At 44.6% G+C, this 27,559-nt stretch overlaps 1 protein-coding gene across 1 annotated transcript in view; it reads right to left on the bottom strand.

Annotated features, from left to right (window-relative positions):
• The window catches only part of zgc:153896 (uncharacterized protein LOC569930 homolog), a 52,197-nt gene extending 31,161 nt beyond the window's left edge, over window positions 1–21,036 (bottom strand). The window contains exon 1 of the mRNA XM_039776384.1: window positions 20,756–21,036. Within this exon, the coding sequence (XP_039632318.1) occupies window positions 20,756–21,036 (281 nt within the window). The remainder of the gene's footprint in view (window positions 1–20,755) is intronic.
• Window positions 21,037–27,559: the final 6,523 nt, after the last annotated feature.

Here is a 27,559-nt window from a genome sequence, read left to right as displayed (position 1 = left end):
TCTCTGCATTGCACTGCACTTGATATATGTGCTACATGGGGCATTTTATCTTTTTAAATGGGAATGGTGCTGTTATGATTTGCTGATATTTTCCATTTTTATTCCCAGAATCAATGTGTGGGTCCAGGTGACAATGACTTAAAGGCACACTCTAATTGCGTGTTGTTTGGTCACAATCCTATTTCCCTAATCACGAAAAAGATCTGCACTTATCAACTTGGGGGTAAAAGTCTCCTCGTTTATCATCCCATGTAAAGCTCAAGGTCACAACTAAACTGCAGCAGATAATAAGGATTTCTTGCTACTTTGCTCTCACCCTGAACAAAATCTGAGATGGCAACAATGACAATGATGGCAACTCAAACTATTTCAAGTAGACAAGGACCTCATGTTGTCCTTTTATCGCAGTCTGATCCAGTCTGTCATCACGTTCAGTTTCATTGCCTGACAAACCAAGACTCAAAAAAGCTCCAACAGATTACGAAGTATGCAGCTAAAGTTATTGGGGCTGACGGAGATGATTTGACTAGCGTGTGTGTGTCGGAGGGCAGGCAACGTTAAAGAAACTGGAAATCATCTCAAGTGATGACAAGTCATCCATTACATGTAGAACTGAAGTTCAGTAAATCAGGAAGGGGAGTCGCTTTGAAAACCCACACAAATCGCTCCAGAAGCTCCTTTCTTCCTAGTGCCATACGACTTTTCAATAAGAAATATCGGAGATATTTTATTTCCTGCCTTGCGCCCTGTGTTGGCTCCAGCAGACCCTCGTGACCCTGTAGTTAGGATATAGAGGGTTGGATAATGGATGGATGGATGATTAAGGTTTTGATATATATATCCTGTAACCTTTTTCTTTTTTTTTTTTGGTGCAAATATGTATTATCTAACTGGTTTACCTTAACCTTTCTTGTTTCTATTTGTCTATTTTATTTCATTCTGTCTGTTATTAGGGGTGGCACGGTGGCGCAGTGGTAGTGCTGCTGCCTCACAGTTAGGAGACCCAGGTTCGCTTCCCGGGTCCTCCCTGCGTGGAGTTTGCATGTTCTCCCCGTGTCTGCGTGGGTTTCCTCCGGGCGCTCCGGTTTCCTCCCACAATCCAAAGACATGCAGGTTAGGTGGATTGGCGATTCTAAATTGGACCGGGTGTGTCCTGTGGTGGGTTGGCACCCTGCCCAGGATTGGTTCCTGCCTTGTGCCCTGTGTTGGCTGGGATTGGCTCCAGCAGACCCCCGTGACCCTATTTGGAGTCAGCGGGTTAGACAATGGATGGATGGATGTCTGTTATTAGATGCAACTGAGAAGGCAGATTCCATGTTTTCTTGTGTAAACAGGACTAAATAAAGAAACCTTAAACCTTAATGACAGCGGAGCGTAATTCTACAGCATTAGGCTTTAAAGCAGCGCTTCTCGATTCATTTTACACTCGCACCCCCTGTGACGGACGAGGCCGATTTCGCAGCACCTTGGTTTGAGAAGAATTATGAAAAAATTTACGCAGAAAAACAGATCACCAATTGAAGCTTTATGAATAATGGATACTTTATTCCATCCATCCATCCATCTTCTAACCCGCTGAATCCGAAAACAGGGTCTCGGGGGGTCTGCTGGAGCCAATCCCAGCCAACACAGGGCACAAGGCAGGAACCAGTCCTGGGCAGGGTGCCATTAACCCACCGCTGGGATTCTTTAGTCGCCAACAATAATTGTTTTGGTAAAGCCATTCTCAGTGTAATCCTCCTTCCATTTTCTAATTTTTTCGCGACTAGCCATGATTAAATGAACGGCAAAAAAGTAAGAGCGAAGCGACGGTGACTTACTGAGGCAGGCAGGCGAGAGCACAACAGCACGGGGCTCGATGTAGTGCGCGTCCAGTCGATCTAAAATGTGCGGTCAGATTCGAAAAAATATATCTTTTCAAGTTCTATTTGGATATAAGTAGGTTCTATTTAGTCGACAGGAATATCTTTGGTAAGTTGATTTAGTCTTTAAATTTCTATGGTGAACAAAAATTTATGCAATGATGACTACATTTAACTTGCATTCCTACCAAAAATATTTCTGTCCACTAAATAAAACTTACTTATATTTAAAATTTGAATAGAACACGAGCAGATATGATAGTTCATAATACCTACGCATCACTAAGTGCGCGTAAGAACGGGAGTCATCCGTTTTAACAAGCAGCGTATTGCACTGACACGAAATAGCCTGCCCATTTAATTATTTAGGAATGGATAGATAAATTAAGATTGTGTACACATAATGTTTCTCATTTTTCTTCCTCGATGGATTCTGGCACCCCCAGCAACAGTTGCTCGCACCCCTAATCGGGAAGCGCTGCTTTAAAGTGTGTACCGAGATGTTACACCTGCAATACTGTATGACACCACATGGTGGCAACAGAAGACAAGAGATTGTAAATATAATTTTGGCCACTAGATGGTGCATTGTAATCCGAATTCACAGTCACATTTTTCTGCTTACCTGGTAGAAGTCCAAAAGATTTGAAGAGCCGATTCCACGGCAGCGCACAGGTCAGTAACACACCATAGTCAGCATTACTAGCTTATGTCCTTTTGTGTCTAGTATATAATAACCAATAACACATTAAGCTTTAATTTCTGGAGATTAATCTTTTCAAGTACAGAACATATTAGGCATTTAATGTGATCAAGAAATGCAAAACCTGTGAGAAAAAAAAAGGAGTGCAGAGCTTCCAAGGGGGTCTGGGATTGTTACATAACTTGCTCAAATCTGCTTAGACCATTTCACGGTCAAGGGGGACCAGGGCCTATCCTAGCAGCACTTGGAACATAGCAGGAGACAACCACACAAACACCCACATGTGCTTAGCCAGTACAGCTCTGGGCATAGGAAAGAAAAACTGGAATACCCTGAAGAACACCTGGACAGATGCTGGGAAAACACATCCAGACATTGTGCAGAGGCAGAGGCGATCTATAAAGCTAAAAGGATTATAATAATAATAATAATAATGATTCCTTAATGGCGGCATGGTGGCGCTGTGGGTGTAGCGCTGCTGCCTATCAGTTAGGAGACCCGGGTTCGCTTCCCAGGTCCTCCCTGCACGGAGTTTGCATGTCCTCCCCGTGTCTGCATGGGTTTCCTCCCACAGTCCAAAGACATGCTGGTTAATTGCATTGGCGATTCTAAATTGTCCCTAGTGTGTGCTTGGTGTGTGAGCGTGTGTGTGTCCTTTGGGCACAGGGTTTGTTTCCTGCCTTGCACCCTGTGTTGGCTGGGATTGGCTCTGCAGTTAGGATATAGCAGGTTGGATAATGGATGGATGGATAATTCCTTACATTTATGGAGTGCTTTTCTCACTGCTCAAAGTACTGTAGTGCATGGGCAACCCCTTCAACCACCACCAATGTGCAGCACCCACCTAAATGATGCGATGGCAGACACCTTTGGCCAGTACACTCACCACATTATTTGCTGTTAAGCTGGCGAGAGAGAGAGTGAGATAGCCAGTTAGAGACTGTGGTTGTTCAGATGGCCAGAATGACTAGGCCATTAAGTGCGGACATCGGGATACACCCTACACTTTATAAAGGACGCCTTTATGACCACAGAGAGTCTGGAGCTTGGTGTCCTCTTAGATTATCAAGGACCAGGTGGAGGAGAAGGCGCCCCCTCAATATCTGGAACGCGTGCACCTGCAGAAACACAACACGTGCGCCACTTTCAGTATGTAATACTGACCCAGCGGGAGAGGGTCTGGAGCTCACACCCCTTTCATAAATGGCGCCCCTCAGGTGACGGTGACCTAGGCGGACGCCTTCATCGCCTAATGCAGCGTTTCTCAGCCTTTAAGCATTTGCGATCCCCCTAATGTTTTTTTTTGAAAGGAGTCCACTAATACCAATTTGTTCTTCTTTAATTAATGATATATCATAGATGCATATTTTATTATACCTACTTAACTTTTATCGACATTTATCTAACCCTCCATCCATCCATTATCCAACCCGCTATATCCTAACTACGGGGTCAGGGGATCTGCTGGAGCCAATCCGAGCCAGCACAGGGCGCTATTTATTTTTTTTTCATATTGTCAATTCTTATTTTCTTTTTCTCACATCTTCACGCCCCCCTTTTTGTTACTTTGCGCCCCCCTGCCCCACAGATTGAGAACCACGGGCCTAATGGTTTGACCGACTGTTTCCATGCATCCTACAAATATAGTCAGAGATACACAAGTGAAAAGTCTGAGCCCAAGGCCGCTTTCTGAACGTCTAACCCTCAGGATACCCGTTTGCCAGTTTAGGTCCTTGGCCGTGCAAGCTGCCCAGTAATCCTCCATTTATTCACACTGCAGATGACTTTCATTCTTCCTGTGCAAAAGATCCAGGAAAGCAGCCTACATGTTTTTTTGTTTTTCTCTTTTTTAATTCTGTTTAGATAGCATAAGATAGATATGGCAACTATTTCTCGTTGTCTCAGCGTAAATGTTACAGCACACAGTGTGCTTACCCAGCACAAGCAATTAAGCCAACTCAGCAAGAGGCTGTTATTAGAGTTTCTTATCATTCTAACAGGCGCAATTTCTCAGTGATCTGTAGGGGATGGCAATTAAGTGCACGGCGGTCTTCTGCGTCTAACTTGTAGTAAGTACACTGATATACCAATACGGGGTGAGTAGTGGGGGAATCCTGCACATGTGAGGTGTGTGAATGTGCTACTCAGGACAGAATGGCTCCAAAAGGTTGCCATTTTGTAATTCATTTATACGCACTGTGACAGATAGGGGGCGCTATCGCTCCCTTGAACCTTCGGACAATACGCCAGTCCAAAGTAATGACTTTTTATTAATAAGCACCCTCCTCTCCACAATACTCAGAAATAACGCAATACAATCAATAAATCAATCCTCCACTCTCCCAGACGCGTTGCCACCCTTCCACCCAGCTCAGCTCAACTCTGGGATTTCCCACAATCCTTTATATAGTCCGTGACCCGGACGTGCTCCTGAACCCCCGTCCATGTGACTTCTTTGTACTTCCGGGTCAGATCCAAAAGTCTTCTTTTCGTCCCGGAAGTACGTCGGTCTTTTTGTTCACGTGACTATGACGCACTTCCGGGTGGCATGTGAACGTCTCGCTGCTCCTCCCTGCAGCGCCTAATTGGGGCCCCTGTGGTATCCAGCAGGGCTGTGGATGAAAACTCCAACGTCCATAATTCCCTGCTGGTATTCGGGGCACCTCCATGCTGCAGGGAGGGCTCCACCTGGCGGCCTGGGGGTATTGGCTGAGACGAAAGGCCGGCCATGTCCCGCAGTACTTTTGTTTTGTTTTTGTATGCTATTATATCCTGTGCTGTGATGAAGTATTTGTCCTGTATTCCTATTGTTTGCGTTACTGCACACATTTGCTCCATTTTTTTGTTTTTTTCCAATGGATTGTAGTACAGTCGACCCTTGACATACTGTACGACCGGCCTGACATGCGAACAACTTGATTTACGACCAAAATTTTTGTTTTGATTTACGACCAACGTCTTGCGTTACGACCTGAATGCGGTCGCGTGTATCCGCTTGTGCGATTGCAAACAAACAGCCGAGAGCGTTCGTAAGTGTCAGTCGGAGCCCAGATACTTGTGTTTGTGGACGTAGTTTTGGTCAGTGCAGTGATTTATCTATATATTGTGAACGATAGGGGGCGCCCTCGCTCCCTTGAACCCCTGTCCACAACTCCAGACACCAGGTAAAAGTCCTCAAGTTGACTTTATTTTGTCGCCACAGTGCACAAAGCACACTCTCCACCACAATACTCATTAAGTTACAATAAACCACAATAAACCAATCCTCCAGCTCCCGGATGCGTTGCCACCCTTCCACCCAGCTCAGCTCGCCGTCTGGGAGCTCCCACAGTCCTTTTATAATCCCTGACCCGGAAGTGTTCTCAATCCCCAGTCCATGTGATCCTCAATCAGTTCCGGGTCAGGTAAAAGTTCTTTTCTTCAACCCAGAAGTCCGTCGCTCTTCCTATGACGAACCTCCGGGTCACAGGGCACGAAGAAGCCCTCGGTCCTCCCTGCAGCTCCCTCCTGTAGCCCCCACGGCATCCAGCAGGGCTTTGCATAAAAACTCCAATGTCCATGATGCCCATCTGGTCTTCTGGGGACCTCCATGCTGTAAGGAGGGCGCCACCTGGCGGCTTGGGGGTATTGGCCGGGATAAATGGCCGGCCATCCTTCACAATATGTAATTCACAATTTTTGTTTTGATTTACGACCAACATCTTGCGTTACGACCCGAATGCGGTCACGTGTATCCGCTTGTGCGATTGTAAACAAACAGCCGAGAGCGTTCGTAAGCGTCAGTCGGAGCCCAAATACATGTGTTTGTGGACGTAATTTCGGTCAGTTCAGTGATTTATCTATATATATAATTCACTAAGATCATGGCAAGCAAGACGCATAATTGCTAAGGAAGGAAGAGAAGGTAACGAAGGTAAAGAAAGCGATTGTTAAGGGACGTTAGCGAGCGGGCTGGCGCCGCACATGATGATGTCATCAGGCTGAGTCCGCACTGGCTTGCTTTGGAGTGTATTATTACAGCAGTTCACAACACGGCCAGCTTTGAACTGAGTGCTCGACTACTGTCATAGAAACAGCGATCACAATCGAAACGAAGAAGGAAATTGTGCGGAAATACGAGAGTGGCGTTCGTGTGACCGATCTCGCTAATATGTACAGCATGTCGAAATCCACCATCTCGACAATTTTACAAAGAAGAGATCTGCATAAGGAGGCTCCTTCTAAACAATAACCACCTTACGTTTCATTCTCCTCCTCCTCCTCCCTTCCTGCAGCCCGAAGATGTCAAATTAAATGGCGAGTACAGTATGAAATTGTTGTTTCTGGTAGGCTAGGCACTTTTTATAACTTTTTGGTTAGTACATTATTGGTAAATTATGCGCATTATACAACCCTTTTTTATTCTGAAAAGGTTAAGTGAGTGTTGCTGTGGGAGGTTCGGGGCGCATTATGGGTACTTCCATTATTTCTTATGGGAAAAATAGTCTTGACTTACAACCACGAATTGAGTTTGTAAGTCAAGGGTCCACTGTATATATAGAGGAGAGTTTCCCAGTTAGGGGTCACCACATCTACCCCTGGCTTTTACATCGTCTTGTACCTTCATGTCCTCCCTCACTTGAATCCATAAACCTCCTCTCTGGCCTTCCTCTTTTCCTCCTGCCTGGCGGTTTCTTTTCCCGATGTACAGTGTGGTAAAAAATATCATAAACAAGACAAATGAATTCAGAGTTGTGAGGACTGGATTTTAGATCTTAAAGGTAATTAAGCACATTTAGCAAAGTTCACTGTATAATGTAAAAGCGTTTCCAGGTAATTTAGGGAAGCTGAGACGGGATGCAAGCAGACTACGTTGGGCTGTCAGCAGGAAGCGATCTGTTTATTTGCGCTTTGAGGAAGACATCTGCCCTCAGCTTCTGTGCTAATAAAGAAGGGAGCTGAAAATGGCAAAGCAAACACGCGATGCTCGACATTAGTGGCCTACGTGTTTTTGCTGGCCGTGTTTACTTATAATTTAGTGCGGTTCATTTTGCTCTGTGCCCGGCTAGCAACTGGAAGCAGTCAATGATGACAAGAAACTTTATACCATGTAATCTAATTCTGCACCTTTTACTTGTGTATAAAAAAGACGTCATCTAGAAGAAAAAGTGACAGAAGAATGCTGTGTGCGTCGACTTAGAGCGTCCTGTGAGAGGAGAGAATACCGTAAATGGTTATGATTTTGGTTATGATGATGGTTATGAGTTCAGGTCACTCCTCAGCACGTGCCCAGACCATCTCCATCGGGCCTCTGTCACTTGGTCACCAGACTGTCATACCTGTGCTGTTTGGTGTTTGATGTGATCAACAACAACATTTCTTTCTATAGCACATTTTCATACAAATAATGTAACTCAAAGTGCTTTACATGATGAAGAAAGAGAAAAAAAAAGACAAAGTAAGAATTGAAATAAGAGAACACTAATTAACATGGAATAAAGGTAAGGTCCGATGGCCAGAGAGGACAGAAAAAAACAAAAAAAAAAACTCCAAGCTGAGAAAAAATAAAATCTGCAGGGGTCCCAAGGCCATGAGACCACCCGGCCCCCTCTTGTGCCTCTAATGTCCCCATTCGTAGTCACGTCTGTCCTCGTTTCGTTACTACGAGCAAAAATCATTGCATCTTCAACTCTGCCACTTCAGCCCTGCCTCCTGTCTTTCTGTTTCCAAACCATACAGCGGTGGTGGTCTCACTACCATTTTATAGACCCTCCCTTTCACTCTTGCAGGTGCTCCTCTCTCTCACAAATCACTCCTGCCACTCTTCTACACCCAGTCCACCCATCCGGCAGCCTCTTCTTTACCTTTCTGCCACACTTCTGTGTTGCTTTGGACTGTTGAACCCAAGTATTTCAGTTCGTCTACCTTTGGTCAAATAATTTCTGTGGATTATAATATTAAAAGTAATGGCGGACAGCCTGATAACGTACAGTGAATCCACTTGACTTGAGTATTCCTAGTGTTCATCCTCTTCCTCTGTACATTTATCATTCGTTTGCTCAGAGGTTGATGCTCTTGTTGTTTCCTGAGCAGCTCTTCTTTTCTCCACCCTAGCGGCCCGTTTCTTCTCTTCTTTCACATCTTTTCGAGTTAAAGCTGATTAAGTCAGTGTTTGGGTTGCAATTACTTAGTACGTTTTCTTTAATTTTTCACTTAAGATGGCACTTAAGTCTTCAATCTGCCTCAAGAATTATTTAAGATATGAAGAGGTAGGGGAAGTGACGGCGAAGGTGGCAGGGATGAGAACGGCACCCGTACACATGCACCGCACTGCTGCCCTGCTGCTGAGAGCTGATTTACAATAAAATAAAATAAAAAGAGGAATAACCTTGGAAGTCAATCATCACCCCAAAAGCGGACAGTAGACGCCACATACAGTGGACCCTTGACCTACGAACTCAATTCGTTCGCAAGGGTTGGTTGTAACTCAAGTTGGTTGTAAGTCAAGACTATTTTTCCCATAAGAAATAATGGAAATACCCACAATGCATTCCAAACCTCCCACAGCAACACTTACTTAACCTTTTCATAAAAAAGGGTTGTATAATGTGCATAATTTACCAAAACACCAATAATTTTTCTAATGTACTAACCAAAAAGTTATAAAAAGTGCCTAGCCTACCAGAAACAACAATTTCATACTGTACTCGCCATTTAATTTGACATCTTTGGGCTGCAGGAAGGGAGGAGGAGGAGGAGAATGAAACGGAAGGTGGTTATTGTTTAGAAGGAGACTCCTTATGCAAATCTTTTCTTTCTAGAATTGTAGAGATGGTGGATTTTGACATGCTGTACATACCGTATTTATTTCACAAAAATTAGCATTAGAAAATCAGGTGCGCATCATACACGAGGAAACTTCTTCTGCTTGGGCTCGCTCGTGCACTCACGCTCTCTCTCTCTCTCGCTCTCTCGCTCGCTCACCCACTCGTGCTCTCTCTCTCTCTCTCACTCGCTTGCTCACTCGCGCTCTCTCTCTCTCTCGCTCGCCCACTCGCGCTCTTTCTCTCTCGCTCGCTCGCCCACTCGCGCTCTCTCTCTCTCTCTCACTCGCTTGCTCGCCCACTCGCGCTCTCTCTCTCTCGCTGACTTGCTCGCCCACTCGTGCTCTCTCTCTTTCTCTCGCTCGCTTGCTCGCCCACTCGCGCTCTCTCTCTCTCGCTTACTCGCACACTCGCACGACAGTGCTCACTCTCTCTCTAAACGCTTCCTATACAATCGCAATGCGCATCGTACACGGGGCAAAACTTTTTTCGCAATTTTCTTTGTAAAAATTAGGGTGTGCGTCTTACACGAGGGTGCGTGGTTCATGAGTAATTGCGGTATTAGCGGGATCGGTCACATGAACACCTCTCTCATATTTCCTCACAATTTCCTTCTTCGTTTCGATTGTGATCGATTTCTTTACCTTTGTTACTTTCTCTTCCTTCCTTAACAATTATGCGTCTTGCTTGCCATGGTCTTAGTGAATTATATAGATAGATAAATCACTGAACTGACCGAAATTATGTCCACAAACACATGTATCTGGGCTCCGACTGATGCTTACGAACGCTCTCGGCTGTTTGTTTACAATCGCACGCGATACACGTGACCGCATTCGGGTCGTAACACAAGATGTTGGTCGTAAATCAAAACAAAAATTTTTGGTTGTAAATCAAGTTGTTCGCATGTCAGGCCGGTCGTATGTCAAGGGTCGACTGTAGTTTATGTGTACCAAATTTCAGGTCAATTGGTCAAACGGTTTGGGAGCTACAGGTGATTTAACATCCCGGACAGACAAACGCACAGCCACGGTTGCGTATTATAGAAGAAGATATAGAGGAGAGTCTGGAGGGACAAAGTAACATGGGGGTCTGGAGCTGATTTTATTTTCACGCGCACCATTACGATATGAATTGTTATCTCCCACCCCTCCACATCCTGAAGTAAATTCAGCTCAAATAAAATGATGATTGGAATCAGGATGCTAGAACGGGGATCATCTGGTGGTCGAATCTCTGATCCTGGAGGAACAACGTGGATTTCCTCACAGTTGTGGAACACTGAATCAGCTCTTTACCTTCACAAGAATTCTGGAGGGTTCATGGGAGTATGCTCAACTATTCTACATGTGTTTTGTAGACTTGGAAAAGGGATATGACCGTATCCTTTGGAGGTGTCCTGTGGGGGGGATACTTTGGAAATATGGAGTACCGGGTCTGCTGGTCAGGCTATTCCACCCCATACATCCGGAGCAAGAGCTTGGCTTGCCTTTGACAGTAATTCAGGTTTGTTCCCAGTGGGTGTGGGATTCTGCCACAGTTGCCATTTGTCACCAATCCTGTTTTTACAGAATTTCTAGTTGCAGCCAAAGGGTGGAGGAGGTCCAGTTCAATAACTTCAGAATCACATCTTTTGATTTCTGCAGATGATGTGGTCCTGTTGGCTCATTCAGATGATGTTCCTCAAGCATACTTTGTGTGATTTGAGTATTTTGTGACTGAATGTGAAGCGGTCAGGACGAGGATTAGCACCCCTAAGTTGGAGGTCCTGGTTCTCAGCTGGGAAAGGATGGAGTTCCATCACCAGGTTGGGGAGGAGGAGCTTCTTCAAGTGGAAGAGTTTAAGTATCTCAGAGTGTCGTTCATAAGTGACAGAAGACGGGAACCCAGAGATCGACAAATGGATTAGAACGGCGCCAGCTGTTATGTGGATGTTTTATTGGTCAGTGGTGATGAAGAAAGAGCAAAGCCCCTGATTTACTGAGCAATCTGCTTTCCAACCCTCACCTATGGGCACAACCTTCAGGTAGTGACTGAAAGAACTCGATCACGGGCACAAGTGGGGGAAATGAGCTCCCTTCATAGAGTGTCTGGGCTCAGCCTTAGATATCGGGTGAGGAGCTCGAAGTAAAGCACATCACGTCAAAAGGACACTTCCTCTTAACTGCTGATCCTTGCTGAAGTCGGCCTGCCTGCCCATGGCGAGTTGTGTTTAATGTAAAACTGAGCTGATGTGATCCTGACGTGTGAATGCGTACTTGGGATGCAGCACTAAGAAAAAAAAACAAGCGTTTCCTTCTTAAGGTGCCATAGCTGTCTACTGCTTCTCTGTCTCTGTTGCGTTCCACCAAAACAATGCCATATAATGTTGTCAGGGATGCCAGGGGCGACGACCCGGCCGGGACGCCCTGAAGGACCGGAAGAGGGTCTTTGCCCGCCCTGGATCACGTGGGGGCCGCCACCCTGGTTGCTTTGGGGGCCACAGGTAGAGGGCTTGGAAGCCCAACCCTGTAGGGGCCCGTGGTCACCGCCAGGGGGCGCCCCAATGCCTTGAAAACCCTGGACCTCAGCACTTCCGCCACACCAGGAAGTGCTGGGGGGAAGAGAAGCAGGGACACCCGGAGAGCTTCCGGGAGTACAACCGGCACTTCCGCCACACAGGGGCGTGTCAGATTGCCGGGGAGCACCTGGAGCACATCCGGGTGCGGATAAAAGGGGCCGCCTCCCTTCATTCGAGGCTGGAGTCGGGAGGAGGCAGGACAAGGCAGGAGAAGAGAGAGTAGAGGCGGCCCGAAGAAAGGTGTTGTTTGGCCAGAACTTTGGGGGGTTTTGTGTGTGCACAGAAGACTTGTAAATATTTGTAAATAAACGTGTTTGTGGGTGAAACGACATGTCCTCCTGTCTGTGTCCGGGCCACGTCCACAATGTCCAGCTCTTTTGTTCTCCTACAGTTTGTGTCAAGTTTGTTTTTGACTTCCAGCGACTTCCATGACTGGCCCCCTGCCACGGAGGAAAGGAGAGATTCTTACAAGCTGATTTTCTCTCCGTCTCTTAACTTTAGCTACTTGAGCAATTCCCAGTTGTGTCTGAGCTCTGATGGCAGCGTCAGTATCTGATTACAAGAATTATCAACTTATTCTGTGCCGGGGCAGGGTCTGAGGGGAGGATTTCAGATGCCTACATAAAATCGTTATTATTTTTTTTATAATAAAGAGTCAATTTCTTGTAGTGTGCTTTTGCATAAAGACTTATATATTAAGTGTGAGCATTTGGGTCCATGGATATACAGGGTGGCCCAGGTCTAATTATGCAGATCCAGATCGTCTGGATGACTTTGATGTATGCGGGGACGATTCCAGTTCGGCGTGAAGACGATTCTTCATGTTGTCAGTTCGCACACTTCTCGATGGTCCGGGATTTTTCGGGTGATTTTCTATGTAATAAACTTAATAAGTTATAGCGTAATGAAAATTGCATAATTAGATCTGGACCACCCTATATTAGGTCAATGTGTTCTGACCTTTCGGACAAAGTTCTGAATTTGTTCATGCCTACAATATATAATATAATAAACAATAATATACAATATATAAATAGCAAAAAAAGAAACGTCCTCTGACTTTCAACTGTTTTTACTTTCAGTAAACTTAATGTGTAAATATTTGTATGAACACTAAAAGAGTCAACACCATAAGACATAAACTAAAAATGTTTCACAATGTGTCCCTGAATGAAGGGAGGCTCAAAATCCAAAGTACCAGTCAGTATGTGGTGTGGCCACCAGCTGCTTGAAGTACTGCAGTGCATCTCCTCCTCATGGACTGGACCAGATTTGTCAGTTCTTGCTGTGAGATGTTACCCCACTCTTCCACCAAGGCACCTGCAACTTTCTGGACATTTCTGGGGGGAATGGCCCTAGCCATCGATCCAAATCGATCCCGCTCCAGGGTACAGGCCTCGGTGTAATGCTCATTGCTTCGACGATAAACACAAATCCGTCCATCACCCCTGGTGAGACAAAACCGTGACTCATCAGTGAAAAGCACTTTTTGCCACTCCTGTCTGGTCCAGCGAAGGAGGGTTTGTGCCCATAGGCGGCGTTGTTGCTGGTGATGTCTGGTAAGGACCTGCCTTACAACAGGCCTACAAGCCCTCAGTCCAGCCTCTCTCAGCCTATTGCGGACAGTCTGAGCACTGATGGAGGGATTGTGTGTTCCTGGTGTGACTTGGGCAGTTGTTGTGGCCATCCTGTACCTGTCACGCAGGTGTGATATTCGGATGTACCGATCCTGTGCAGGTGTTGTTACACGTGGTCTTCCACTGCGAGGATGATCAGCTGTCCTTCCTGTCTCCCTGTAGCTGTCTTAGGCGTCTCACAGTGCGGACATGGCAATTTATTAGTCTAGCCACATCAGCAGTCCTCATGCCTCCCTGCAGCAGGCCTAATGCACGTTCACGCAGATGAGCAGGGACCCTGGGCATCTTTCACAGTCGGTAGACAAGTCTCTTTAGTGTCCTGCGTTTTTAGAACTGTCACCTTAAATGTCTACTTTCTGTAAGTTGTTAAGGTCTTAACGACCAGTCCACAGGTGCATGTTAATTAATTGATTAGGGTTAATTGAACATGCATGGAAAACATTGTTTGAACCCTTTACAATGAAGATCTGTAAAGTTATTTGGATTTTTAAAACATTATTGTTGAAATACACAGTCCTGAAAAAAGGGACGTTTCTTTTTTTGCTGAGTATATTTGTGAAACTGGATTTTGCGTACTGGTGGGCACTGGAGTCCAAATACAGAGACCTCTGTTTGAAGCTTTTTTCCTTTCAGCCTCACATCCGTTATTTGGTATTTTCCAAGCTACATAAGGGCCTGAATTATGACGGTCTGAAAGGTTTAAGGTTGGGTAATTCACTCTCTGTGCCGAGTCAAGGTCATTTTGTTGCAAGGTGCGGATGGGAAGATGCCTTCCCTGATCAGTTACAAGGTGTTTGAGGGTTAGAAGTGCAATTATGTCTTCACTGCGATCCGAGTCCTGCTATAAGCTGTGTAAGGTTGTGTTAGCTGCAGGCTGTTAATGGCTTCTGTAACCTCAAATATACCACAGTGGTATGCAATATTGACCGAAAAACAGCATATTATCATGTAAGCTTGTCGGAGGACCTCCTTGCAGGCTCAGTTGAGGTATGTAGTAACCCACCGAGAAGAGAGGGGGCTCTGCCACTAACATTGTTATTTCCTTCTTTCCTCACAGAGCCGAGAAGCCTCCCAGTTGACAGTTGACCCCGCCCCTTCTGGTCTAGCTCCCACAAAACCCCAGGTGTGCCATAAGAAGGTATCATTACTGGCCAGAGCAACCTGACGGACAGAGCTCCGCTAGGAGTGACTGCACTTCCACTGCTCTTTGTTTCCTCAAAATCCTGCATACCGGACGAATGCCAAAGAATGTTATTTGCTTTGTCTGTTTTTTTGTTGTCCGTGGACAATAAATAGATAGATAGATAGATAGATAGATAGATAGATAGATAGATAGATAGATAGATAGATAGATAGATAGATAGATAGATAGATAGATAGATAGATAGATACTTTATTAATCCCAAGGGGAAATTCACATAATCCAGCAGCAGTATACTGATACAAAGAGACGACCTGGTTGGCACCACCCCAAAATTTCCTTACTGTTTCGAGACCTGTCATTCCCGCACTAGGCCACAACAGTCAGGACAAGAGAATAATACATCTTGGACATGCCAGGTAGCTGATCTCAACCTTTTCATACACCCTGGAAGTTGCAGAAATAGGCTGGTTATTTGCTGAACTGCCAGCGTTCCAACAGGTGGAGCAAAGACTCTGGTGGCTATTGACCTCAGCTCGGCCGTCTGCCGCATGGTAGACTTTAAACTGTAATCACGAGGCAGACTGCTGGTGAATTGTGCAGTTTTTCTCATTTATAAGCAGTTTTTCAGTAGGTTTTAGATGTGCCCGTTTTCAAGGCCTGTTGTGGATTCAGACTTACATTAGTTAACTAATGGCACTGTCATAGAGCAAGGTGCATTTTACGTCTTCTGTTCAAATAAGAATAAGACAAGTCACCACTTTGCTGTACAACCCGTTTAATGTTGCTTTGAAATAGACGCTTCACTCCTTCAGTATAAGATAATAATGTTAGACCTTGGTGCTGGTCAAAAATCAATGTCAAAGCTAAACTCTTTATATTGCCATCTTCACTGTTTAAAATAAAATGTACTCTGCTGTGGCTAAATTTCAATAAATTCATTTTGAATCCTGAATATATTTAGTCATGGTTATGCAAATATCTACAGTACCCTGTGGCAGTAGGGGGCGCCAGTGCTCTCTTGAACCCTCAGGTACAACTCCAGACACCGGATAAAAGTCCAAGCCTCTTTATTATATTTTACAGTGCACCAAGCACCCTCCACACTATTCATAAAGTAAACCAAATCCAACACAACACTATAATTTTCTCTCCTCCACGCCCAGACACTTTGCTCCTCTCCCTCCCAGCTCAGCTCAGTGTCTGGACTGAGGCATCGTCCTTTCATAGCCCCTGACCCGGAGGTGTTCCTGTCCCAGCACTCCACAGTTCCTTATTCCTTCCAGGTCAGGGCAATCAGTCTTCTACTTCAACCCGGGAGCACGTCGTTCCTTCCCGTCACATGACCATGACGTATCCCCAGGCCATAAGGCACAAAAGAGCCCATAAGCCCTCCCACAGCGACTCCTGGTGGCCCCCAAGGTATCCAGCAGGGCTGTGTATAAATACTACAAAGTCCATAAGGCCCTGCTGGACCTCGGGGCAGTCCTGGCGGCCTGGGGCTGAGGACCGGCACGAGAAGCCGGCAGTCCTCCACAACCTTAAGTATTTTTTTTATAAATTGGTAATTATTGTAAATAACTATTACTTAAGGGGATGTGAAAATGAAGTCAAAATAATTACATGAAGTTTATAAAAAACACTTTCTATTTAATCTATATACATATGCACCCACCTAAACAACAGGATAAGACTTAGACGGGGAACACAGCGAGTCCACCTTAAAAAAAGGAGAAGTGTCTGTGCGTCTCTCTGTGTGTCCAGCTGGTTGCAATGTCTCCGTCTTTCCAACAGATGGCACATCACAAACATCCATCCATCCATCCATTTTCTAACCCGCTGAATCCGAACAGGGTCACGGGGGTCTGCTGGAGCCAATCCCAGCCAACACAGGGCACAAGGCAGGAACCAATCCTGGGCAGGGTGCCAACCCACCGCAGGACACACACAAACACACCCACACACCAAGCACACACTAGGGCCAATTTAGAATCGCCAATCCACCTAACCTGCATGTCTTTGGATTGTGGGAGGAAACCGGAGCGCCCGGAGGAAACCCACGCAGACACGGGAGAACATGCAAACTCCACGCAGGGAGGACCCGGGAAGCGAACCCGGGTCTCCTAACTGCGAGGCAGCAGCGCTACCACATGAACACTGCTTTTATCAATTCCATACAAAATGGCAGATAACAAAGACATATGCATTGCACTTGTCATTCCAACAGATGGCACATCACAAACATTTGCACTCTGAACGTTTAAGTGAGGAGTGGTGGCTCTGTGGCTCAAGCACTGCACTGGTATTTGGAAAGTTGCCGGTTCAAGTCCTGTTACTGTCAGAAGGGAATCGTAACTCTTGTTGGGCCCTTGAGAAAAGCCCTTAACCTGAAAAGTTCTTCAGGGGTGACATACAATGGCTGCGTTCTGACCCCGAAAAGGGATTAGGGATTATATAAAAACAAAAGAAAATTGTTTGTGAATTACAATCTGTTGGAATGACAAATACAATGCATTTCATTGCTACATGCATTACAAAATACATTCCAATACATGTTGCTTTGCAAACATTATCATTGAGGTCTGTGCTGATTGCTTAGATTTGAACTAATCTCAGACGTGTAACATAGCTAGTCCCCAGGCAGCACGGTGTAGTGGTTAAGGCTTTGGACTTCAAACCCTGAGGGTGTGGGTTCAAATCCCACTATTGACACTGTGTGACCCTGAGCAAGAGACTTGACCTGCCTGTGCTCCAATTGAAAAACAAGACACATATACACACTGTGTTTATATATATATATATATGTGTGTATATATACAGTATATAAATTGTGAACGGGACACAGACAGACGGACATCGTTTCTTCCACCACACACATTTATTTACAACTATTTACGAGTTTAAAGTGCACACAAACCCAGGGCCTCCAGCACCGATCCCCCAAAGTCCGGGCCTCTCACAGTCCTTTAAGCCTTTCTTCAGGCCGCCTCCAGTCCTCTCTCCAGGGAATGAAGGGAGGCGGCCCCTTTTATCACACCCCGGATGGGCTCCAGCTGCTTACCGGCATTCCTCCGTAGACACGCCCCCGGGTGGCGGAAGTGCCGGCTGCGCACCTGGAAGCCCTCCGGGTGTCCCCTGTCTTCTTCCCCCCAGCACTTCCTGGTGTGGCGGAAGTGCGGGGCTCCAGGTTTCTTCAGGCACCGGGGTGCCGCCTGGCGGTGGCCACGGGCCCCTACAGGGTTGGGCTTCCAAGCCCCTTACCCGAGGCCACCAACAAATCCAAGGTGGTCGCCCCCTCGTGGTCGGGAGGAGGCACCAGCCCTCCTCTGATCCGCTTGGGCGTCCCGGCTGGGCTCCACCCCCAGCCGCCTGTAACAATATATATATGTGTGTGTGTGAGGATAAATCAAAAAGTAATAGCAATTTGAAAATTGCATGGTAACCAGAACAGAGTCATGTGATGCAATTCACAATGGCTTATGGGTAATCTGAGCACACACTGCTGTTAGTCTAGTTCAGGGATCCTCAATCACAGTGCTGGGTGGCTGCAGGTTTCTGCTCCAACCCAGTTGCTTAATAAGAAGCACGTATTGCTCAAGTAACACATCTGCTTCACTTTAGTGGTCTCGTGCCTTAAGATTTTGAACCCTCATTGCTTATTTTAGTCTTAAACAGGTGAAGTCTTGGTGTTTAATTGCGCCTAATTAGCAATAACATGCAAATGACAAAAGAGACCAGCATGTCTCCATTTAGCTTGTTACCATTTCCACCTTTGTGTGTATTTATCACGCACTATTTAGTTTAATGAAATACTTGGAAGGAAAGTGAAGAGAAAAAAGTGAAGGACTGAGAATTACTCCTCCATTTTAGCCTTCAAATCATTTGGATGATCTCCTTAAAAGAAGAAAATCTATGATATGAGAATCAATCAATCAATCAACATTTATTTATATAGCACATATTCATACAAAAAATATAGCTCAAAGTGCTTTACAAAATGAATAGAAAAATAGAAGACACAATCAAAAATAAACATAAGTCAACATTAATTAACATAGAATAAGAGTAAGGTCCGATGGCCAGGATGGACAGAAAAAACAAAAAAAAAAACTCCAAAGGCTGGAGAAAAAATAAAATCTGTAGGGTTCCAGACCACGAGACCGCCCAGTCCCCTCTGGGCAATCTACCTAACATAAGTCAAACAGTCCTCTTTGTATTTAGGGTTTTCATTGAAGGACCTGATGATGATAGTCACGTAGACTTCTGGCTTTCAGTCCATCAATGTTGGTGCATCATGATGCTTTGAGTAGGTGGTGGTGGCGCAGGCCGCCACCACAAAGAAACCGGAAAAAGAAACAGAAGAAAGAGTTGGGAAGAACTGCTTTCTAATTAAGCAACCGGGTGAGAACAAAAACCTGCAGCCACTGTGGCCCTCCAGGACCCCTGAACTAGTTGAAGCCAAGATCAAATCAATATAGACACTCCACACTGGCACTGAACTATTGTCGGAAAGCACAATAGTTGAAACCTGCTGAATTTCACTGAAGGATTTTTGCTCAATATGGAAGTGACAACAGCAGGACTCACCAAAAGCTTATGAGTTGGTAGAAAGGCTTAAAGCGGAAAGAACAAGCGCGACCGATGAAGCTCAGTCTGGTCGACCTTCAGCATCGCGCACACAAGGCCATATCGACCTGCGAATGCCAGCTGGCCCTGCACATTTGGACATCAGCCATGGATCTGCACGTGTCATAGCGCATGATGACTTGTGGGTATGTGCCCTGCGGTGGGCTGGCACTCTGCCCGGGGTTTGTTTCCTGCATTGCGCCCTGTGTCGGCTGGGATTGGCTCCAGTGGACCCCCTGGGACCCTGTGTTAGGAATATAGAGCGGGTTGGATAATGACTGACTTGGGGTGCCCCAACATGTTTGCACTGATCTGCACAGACCTTGGGTGAATTGCAGCAGGTTTCACTTGCAGCTTTGTAGTATTATGTGAATAACTAATTAAAAATCTGTCATTTCAAGTAGTAATAACCATTAACAACACTAATAATGTCTCAGCTAGATTTGAAACTCAATTTAATGTTATCTTGATAAAAAGGTATCCATTTCTATCAAAACCATGATAATTTCTGGGTGTGTCGAGACTGTTGAGTGGTAGTGTGTAACGCACAGTATAGATACACTCGCGCACACACACACAGCCATTATCTGTGCTGCTCTGGAGAGCTCAGAGTTGTGGGACCACAGCTTCTTCATCAGCATTGGCTGTAAGGCAACGTCCAACTCCTGATGGGTCGCCAGTCCAGCCTTACACTGACCGAACTTAAAGTCCCCAATTTACTGATGTTTGCATAACTGAAGAAAAGCCGAGTATCCAGGGAAGAAATCCTGGCAGCTTTGAATGCACAAACTATACCCAGATAGTCATGGAGCCTAAGATTCAGACATGGTCTCATGGAGCTGTGAGACGGCAGCGTTAACCACCTAAAATAATCCAAAACCTGATTATATCCATCCATCCATCCATTTTTCAACCTGCTGAATCCTAACTACAGGGTCACGGGGGTCTGCTGGAGCCAATCCCAGCTAACACAGGAACCAATCCTGGGCAGGGTGCCAACCCACCGCAGGATACACAAGCAACAAGCACACACTAGGCCCAATTTAGAATCGCCAATCCACCTAACCGGCATGTCTTTGGACTGTGGGAGGAAACCCACGCAGACACGGGGAGAACATGCAAACTCCACGCAAGGAGGACCCGGGAAGCAAACCCGGGTCTCCTAACTGCGTGACAGCAGCGCCACCGTGCCGCCCACCTGATTATATGATGATTTTAATAACAGATTAACAGTTTTAATAATTTGGCCAATATTGTATAGCTACAAAATAATTCCAAAGAAATTTCAAAGGGTTAAAGTGAGAGCCTTTTGTTCTGCAAAAAAAATGGCATTCGTCACCAGTAGTTGATCTTATCCTTATTATCATGTGGTCATCTATAATAATAAATTCAACATTGTAGCAATACTAAAATGCACACCAACCTAGAAATTATGACAAGAGTACCTGTGATTGTTGTAAAGTGAGACGGCGAGGTCATTGTGAGAGCTGGAGGGGTGATGAATTCAGCCTTCACCCCCTCCTTCACCAAGAGGTCCAGATTTGGAGTGTCCACATCTTGGTCGTAGTTCCACCGAAAGCCATCAAAGGAAATCATCAGCAGCTTGTTGAAACTACTCCTCTTGTTGCCGGCTGGCAAGGGTCGGCCTTCTGAGAGAAGGCCCAAGAGAGCTACGCCGATGACTACGATCTTTGGAGCGGTCATGTTGAAGCACAGGGAGCCAAAGTGAGAGCTTCACTTCTTCAAGGTGACAGTCATTTTATAGAGCCTAGAGAGATAAGAACAGGGATCAAGGATCAAAGGTTAACGTTTTGCTTGGAAATCCTGTCTGTGCCATCACTCTTGCCATCCTTAATCTCCAGTAAAGAATTTATGCATTAGTTGCCCACTTATCTAAGATCTTTTTGGTAAGGACAATTGACCCAGACTTGTGATTTTAGTTAATGTTGCGACAGGACTGTGTGTCAGGCGGGTGCACTTTAGTTTTTCAGCGTGGAGTAAGCCTGGAAGTGGATCAGGCTGGGCTTTTGTCAACTGATTTGCACCAAGATGCTGCACTAATAATACTTCATTTATGAGGTGATCTTCTATCAGGAGCAGAAGAGGCGAGATCTGGACTGCTGATTGAATGCAGATACTCTCTTTTATTTTTGTAACTGTACACCAACATGAAAGGGAATGTGCAATGAAAGTGTACAGAAATGCCCGCTTCTGCTTTAGACCTTTTGCATTAAAAAAAACCCCAAAAAACTCACCAGTAGAAAGCATTTGGTAAAGAAAAATCATGAAAGAGGTGTTGGCAAGGCCAGCTGGGGGCATCTGAATGTGGATCCCAATACCACAGAGCAGTGAAGGGGGCACCGTTCTGCAGAAAGGGGATGCCGTCCTTTGGATGAGACATAAAAATGAAGTCCTGCCTCTCTGTGGTCATAAAAGATCCCTGGGTATCCTTCGTACAGAGCAGGGGTTGTCCCGATGACCTGGCTAAACTGCCCACCACGGCCTAGTCATTCTGGCTCCCTAATCATCCCCTGCCTCTATTTGGCTATCCGTCTCACCACTTTACCACCTAACAGGGAATGTGTGGCAAGCATACTGGCACAAAAACAGCTGCCGTCGCATCATCCTGGTGGAGGCTGAAGTAACAGATAAGCACTGTGAAAGGTGAGAAAAGTGCTTTATAAATGGAAAGATTTATTATTATTACATCAATACGAGATGTTACAAGTAAAGTCTACAAAGCGAAATTATTTACTAACTAAAAAGTCAAACGTTCAGAGATAACTTCTATTGCCAGAAGTCACAAAAATAAGAATCACCATTCAGATCAGTCGCAGATAATCTGGGAATTCACGCAGTGATCTTTATGGAGTTGCACTGATGACGTCACCTGACAGGCACTCCCAGTGCATCATGGGAAAGATTGCCATAGCAACAACCATTAGATAATTATAAACTTTTCAGAGAAGCCTGTGATCAGTTCCTAAAGTGCACCATTAAAATTCTTGTGTCTGGAAAGACGTCAAAATTAATTTTTAATTCATTTACGTGCCATTCATAACAATACTGTTATATCAGATGCTTGACACGCTTCTGTGCAGAGCATTATTAGTTACAAGGTATGGCAGAACATGACCATTGATGAAACAGGAGTGGATAAACTAAACTAAAGGAGGAAAATCCGCAACCTGAAGCGACGGCGAGGCTGCTGGCTTAATTAGACCTGCACGGGTAGAAAAACGATGGCCGCTGCGGGCAGACATGCAAACACGAAACAGAAAACTGGGCCAATAAAATGTCTCGCTTTCAATGTACTTTTTTTTTTTTTGTCACAAGCGTGCCTTAGAGTCACCACGGAGGGCTTGTTTTGCTAAAGCAAAACCTTTGCCGCTTGAAAGTGGATGATTTTTGTCAGATTTATGGTGTTTGCTTAAATGTCTGGACTCAAGACCCTTGAGCTCCATCTTAAGACACAAGAACAAGTTATGTATTCTGTGGTGGGCTGGTGCCCTGCCCGGGGTTTGTTTCCTGCCTTGTGCCCTGTGTTGGCTGGGATTGGCTCCGGCAGACCCCTGTGACCCTGTAGTTGGGATATAGCGGGTTAGATAATGGATGGAAGTTAGGTATTTTATAAAATTTATAAAACATGCTTCACTTTGGAATACAATTTCACGCAGCAAATTAATATTTAACATGACTGTGAAGAGATAACTCACTTGAAAACTACCAAACCCTATCTCTGATGAGCAGATTACCCCATGTTGCTGTATCTTGCTACTGAATTTAAGTCAAGGGATGTTACACCCAGACTACACACGACACTTGTGAGACCACATCTGGAGTATTGTGTGCAGTTCTGGTCACCTCGCTACAAGAAAGACATAGCAGCACCTAAGGCTGTGCAGAGGAGAGCATCCAAGTGCATCCTAGGACTTGGTGGACATGTCATACTGTGACAGACTCAGAGAAGTAAAACCTGCATGGGGACCTAATACAGGTATTTAAAATTCTCAGAGGAATCGATAAAGCGACATTCTTTTAGCTTAAGAGTGAATCAAATACTTGAGGCCACCAGTGGACATGAAGGGGAAGCTCTTTAGAACATTAGGACACTCTTGACGAGAACAGGCCATTCAGCCCAACAAAGCTCGCCAGTCCTATCCACTTATTTCCTCCAAGAAAACATCAAGTTGAATTTTGAAAGTCCCTAACGTCTTACTGTCTACCACAATACTTGGTAGTTTATTCCAAGTGTCTATCGTTCTTTGTTTAAAGAAAAACTTCCTAATGTTTGTGCGAAATTTACGCTTAACAAGTTTCTGACTGTGTCCCCGTGTTCTTGATGAACTCATTTTAAAATACAAGTCTCGATCCACTGTACTAATTCCCTTCATAATTTTAAACACTTCAATCATGTCACCTCTTAATCTTCTTTTGCTTAAACTGTAAAGGCTCAGCTCTTTTAATCTTTCCTCATAATTCAACCCCTGTAGCCCTGGAATCAGCCTAGTCGCTCTTCTCTGGACCTTTCTAGTGCTGCTATGTCCTTTATGTAGCCTGGAGTCCAAAACTGCACACAGTACTCAAGATGAGGCCTCACCAGTGCATTATAAAGGTTGAGCAGAACCTCCTTGGACTTGTACTCCACAGAAGGCTATATAACCTAACATTCTGTTAGCCTTCTTAATGGCTTCTGAACACTGTTGGAAGTTGATAGCTTAGAGTCCACTATGACTCCTAAATCCTTCTCATAAGGTGTACTCTCGATTTTCTGACCGCCCATTGTGTATTCAAACCTAATATTTTTACTTCCTATGTGTAATTCTTAACATTTACTGACATTAAATTTCATCTGCCACAAATCTGCCCAAGCCTGTATGCTGTCCAAGTCCTTCTGTAATGATATAACGGATTCCAAATTATCTGCTAATCCACCTATCTTGGTATCATCTGCAAACTTAACCAGCTTGTTACTTATATTCCTATCTAAATCATTTATATATATTAAAAATAGCAGCAGCTCTAGCACTGACCCCTGTGGTCACCACTCTTAACATCGGCCAGTTCTGATGAGGTTCCTCGCACCATCACCCTCTGCTTCCTGTGTCTGAGCCAATTCTGCACCCATCTAAAAACATCACCCTGAACTCCCACTTCTTTTAACTTGATGCCCAACCTCTCATGTGGCACCTTATCAAATGCTTTCTGAAAGTCCAGATAAATAATATCATAAGCTCCACTTTGATCGTATCCTTTTGTTGCCTCCTCATAGAATTCCAACATGTTAGTAAAACACGACCTCCCTCTTCTGAACCCATGCTGACTGTTCAGAATAACTCCTGTCCTTGCCATGTGTTGCTCAATCTTATCCTTAATAATTCCTTCCATTAATTTTCCTGTGATGCTTGTTAAGCTTACTGGCCTATAGTTGCTTGGATCTGCCCTGTCACCCTTTTTATATAATGGGATGATATTTGCCATTTTCCAGTCCTTGGAATCTCTCCAGTGCGCAGTGACTTCCTAAAAATATGTGTCAAGGGTTTATATATGTACTCACTAGCCTCCTTAAGAACACGAGGATAAATATTATCTGGTCCTGGTGATTTGTTTGATTTCATCTTATTTAATCTGAGCAGCACTTCTCCTCTACAATTTCCAAATCCCTCAGTACCTCCTTAGTAGTCCCTGTTACCTCTGAGGTTATCCACTTGCTCACTTGTAAACACCTCAGAAAATGTAAGTTTAGGGCATCTGCTATTTCATTGTCTGTATCTTTTAATTCCCCTTTACTATTCCTGATGAACTTGACCTCCTCCTTAACTGTTCTTTTACTACTAAAATACTGAAAGAATCTCTTGGGGTCTTCTTTGCCTTATCTGCTATATTCCTCTCCAACTGTCTTTTAGCCTCCTGATATCCTTCTTAATGGTTGCCCTCATGTTCTCATACGCTACGATTCTTTGCAGTCATTAGTCTTATATGCCTTATACAGCAGTCTTTTCCTTTGCAACTTCTTTTTTAAATCTTTATTAATCCATCGTGGAGTTTTTTTTTTGTTTCCTATTAATTCCAAATTTAGGTCTGTATCTGTCCTGCATTACATGTAAAATATTTTTAAACCTGTTCCACTGCTCCTCGACTGTGTCCACATTTAAAAGCTTATCCCAGTCTATCCTACTTAGACTTTGTCGCATCTGCTCAAAATTAGCCCTACCAAAGTTCAACTTAACAATTTTAGTCTTTGCATCGGTACTCTTACAAAATACTGAGAATTGTATTATGTTATGGTCACATGACCCTAGTGGTCCAATCACCTCCACACCCTCAATTCTATCCTGATTATTACAGAATACTAAATCCAGACAGGCTTCACCCTGTGTTGGTGCTTTAACATGCTGTGTTAACAAACAGTCGCTGATTACTTCTAAAAACTCTTGTGCTCCTCCATCTGCAAGGTTATCCCAGCTAATATTTAGATAATTAAATCTTCTTTATACAATGAGTTGTGGGACTCTGGAACAAACTACCAATTCATGGAGTTGAAGCAGAAACCTTGAGAACCTTTAAGAAGAATCTGGATGAGGTATTGGGGGAGCTAAACAAATGTGCATGACAGACTGAATGGTCTCCTCTTATTTGTTAAATTTCGTATGCTCTTATGTTGTACTGTATATCAACTTTGGTACGGGGTGACCTCAGGCGTCAGGCTTTTCTTCCATTTGTTTTATTTGAGCATGATGAGGAATACGTTTTTCCAGAGCTGTTTTTATTAAGCTACAGAATGCTAAGATATGGTGAAAACAAACATGAAGCAGCTACTCGGGCACTCATCGTCTTTTCTGTGTATGCTCCATTCTTTCTTAATTGTTATTAGTACTAGGGTGTTGTACCGTGTTAGTCATGAATGTAGAGAAAAGCCAAGCAAAATGACCCCTTTTATCGGCTAACTAAAAAGATTACAATATGCAAGCTTTCCAATGCAACTCAGGCCCCTTCTACAGGCCAGATGTGGTGGGTTAGGGCAGCGTTTCTCAACGTTTAAGTATTTGCGACCCGAGTTTTCATAACAGTTTTAATCGCGCCCCCCCCCCTAACATTTTTTTGAAATGTAAATGCATATTTTATTATACCTACTGTGGTCTTTGGCCGGCTTGTGGTCATCCCGGCCAATACCCCCAGGCCACCAGATGGACCCCCCCCCTGCAGTATAGAGGTGCCCCGAAGACCAGCAGGGAGTCATGGACTATGTGGTTTTTATACACGACCCTGCTGGATACCACAGGGGCCACAAGAGGGAGCTGCAGGGAGGACCAAAGACTCATTTGTGCCCTATAACCCGGAAGTACGTCAAAGGAAGAGCGACGTGCTTCCGGGGTGAGAAGAAGGACTCGTACCTGACCCGGAAGAGATAGATACTCACGTGGACTGGGGATTGACAACACTTCCAGGTCAGGGAGGATAAAAGGACTGTGGGAGCTCCCAGACGGCGAGCTGAGCTGGGTGGTAGGAGGGCGACGTGTCTGGGAGTGGTGGAGAGTATTATTGTGATTATTATTGTGATTGTTTATGAGTTTTGTCGAGGAGAGGGTGCTTTGTGCACTGTACTGTGAGAATAAAGTCAATTATTGGACTTTTATCTGGTGTCTGGAGTCTTGGACAGGGGTTCAAGGGAGCGATAGCGCCCCCTAATCTGTCACACTACTTAACTTTTATCGACATTTATCTAACTCTATATTTATTGTTCTAGTATCAGAATGTAGTTTAAGTTAAATCGTTTTGGTTTCAACTGATTTTTTTTCATATTTTTGATTCTTGTTTTCTTTTTTTTCACATCTTTGTGCCCCCCTTTTCGTTACTTCGCGCCCCACAGGTTGAGAACCACTGGGTTAGGGCTAGGGTTAGGGTTGATTACATCTTACCTGAAGAAGGGGCCTGAGTTGCCTCGAAAGCTCGCATATTGTAATCTTTCTAGTTAGCCAATAAAAGGGGTCATTTTGCTTGGCTTTTCTCTTAATTGTTATTGTAATACCAAATAATAAATTCAAAGAATCAAAAAGGAAAGCAGAGTTAAGCATTCAAAGACATGGCAAAAAGATTACAAATATTTATTCATTTTTCAAAAATATAAATCGCAAATAATACAAAATAAGAAAAGGAATAACGATGAGCAAACGAACCAAAATTAGTAAATTTAAATGACTTACTGATTTTAGACGAGTTGGGAACA

The sequence above is a fragment of the Polypterus senegalus genome, chromosome 13 (assembly GCF_016835505.1).
Source record: "Polypterus senegalus isolate Bchr_013 chromosome 13, ASM1683550v1, whole genome shotgun sequence".
In the NCBI taxonomy this organism is placed as follows: Eukaryota; Metazoa; Chordata; class Cladistia; order Polypteriformes; family Polypteridae; genus Polypterus; species Polypterus senegalus.
Note: the sequence above shows the minus strand (reverse complement) of the source record. Positions and strands in the feature narration are given on the sequence as shown.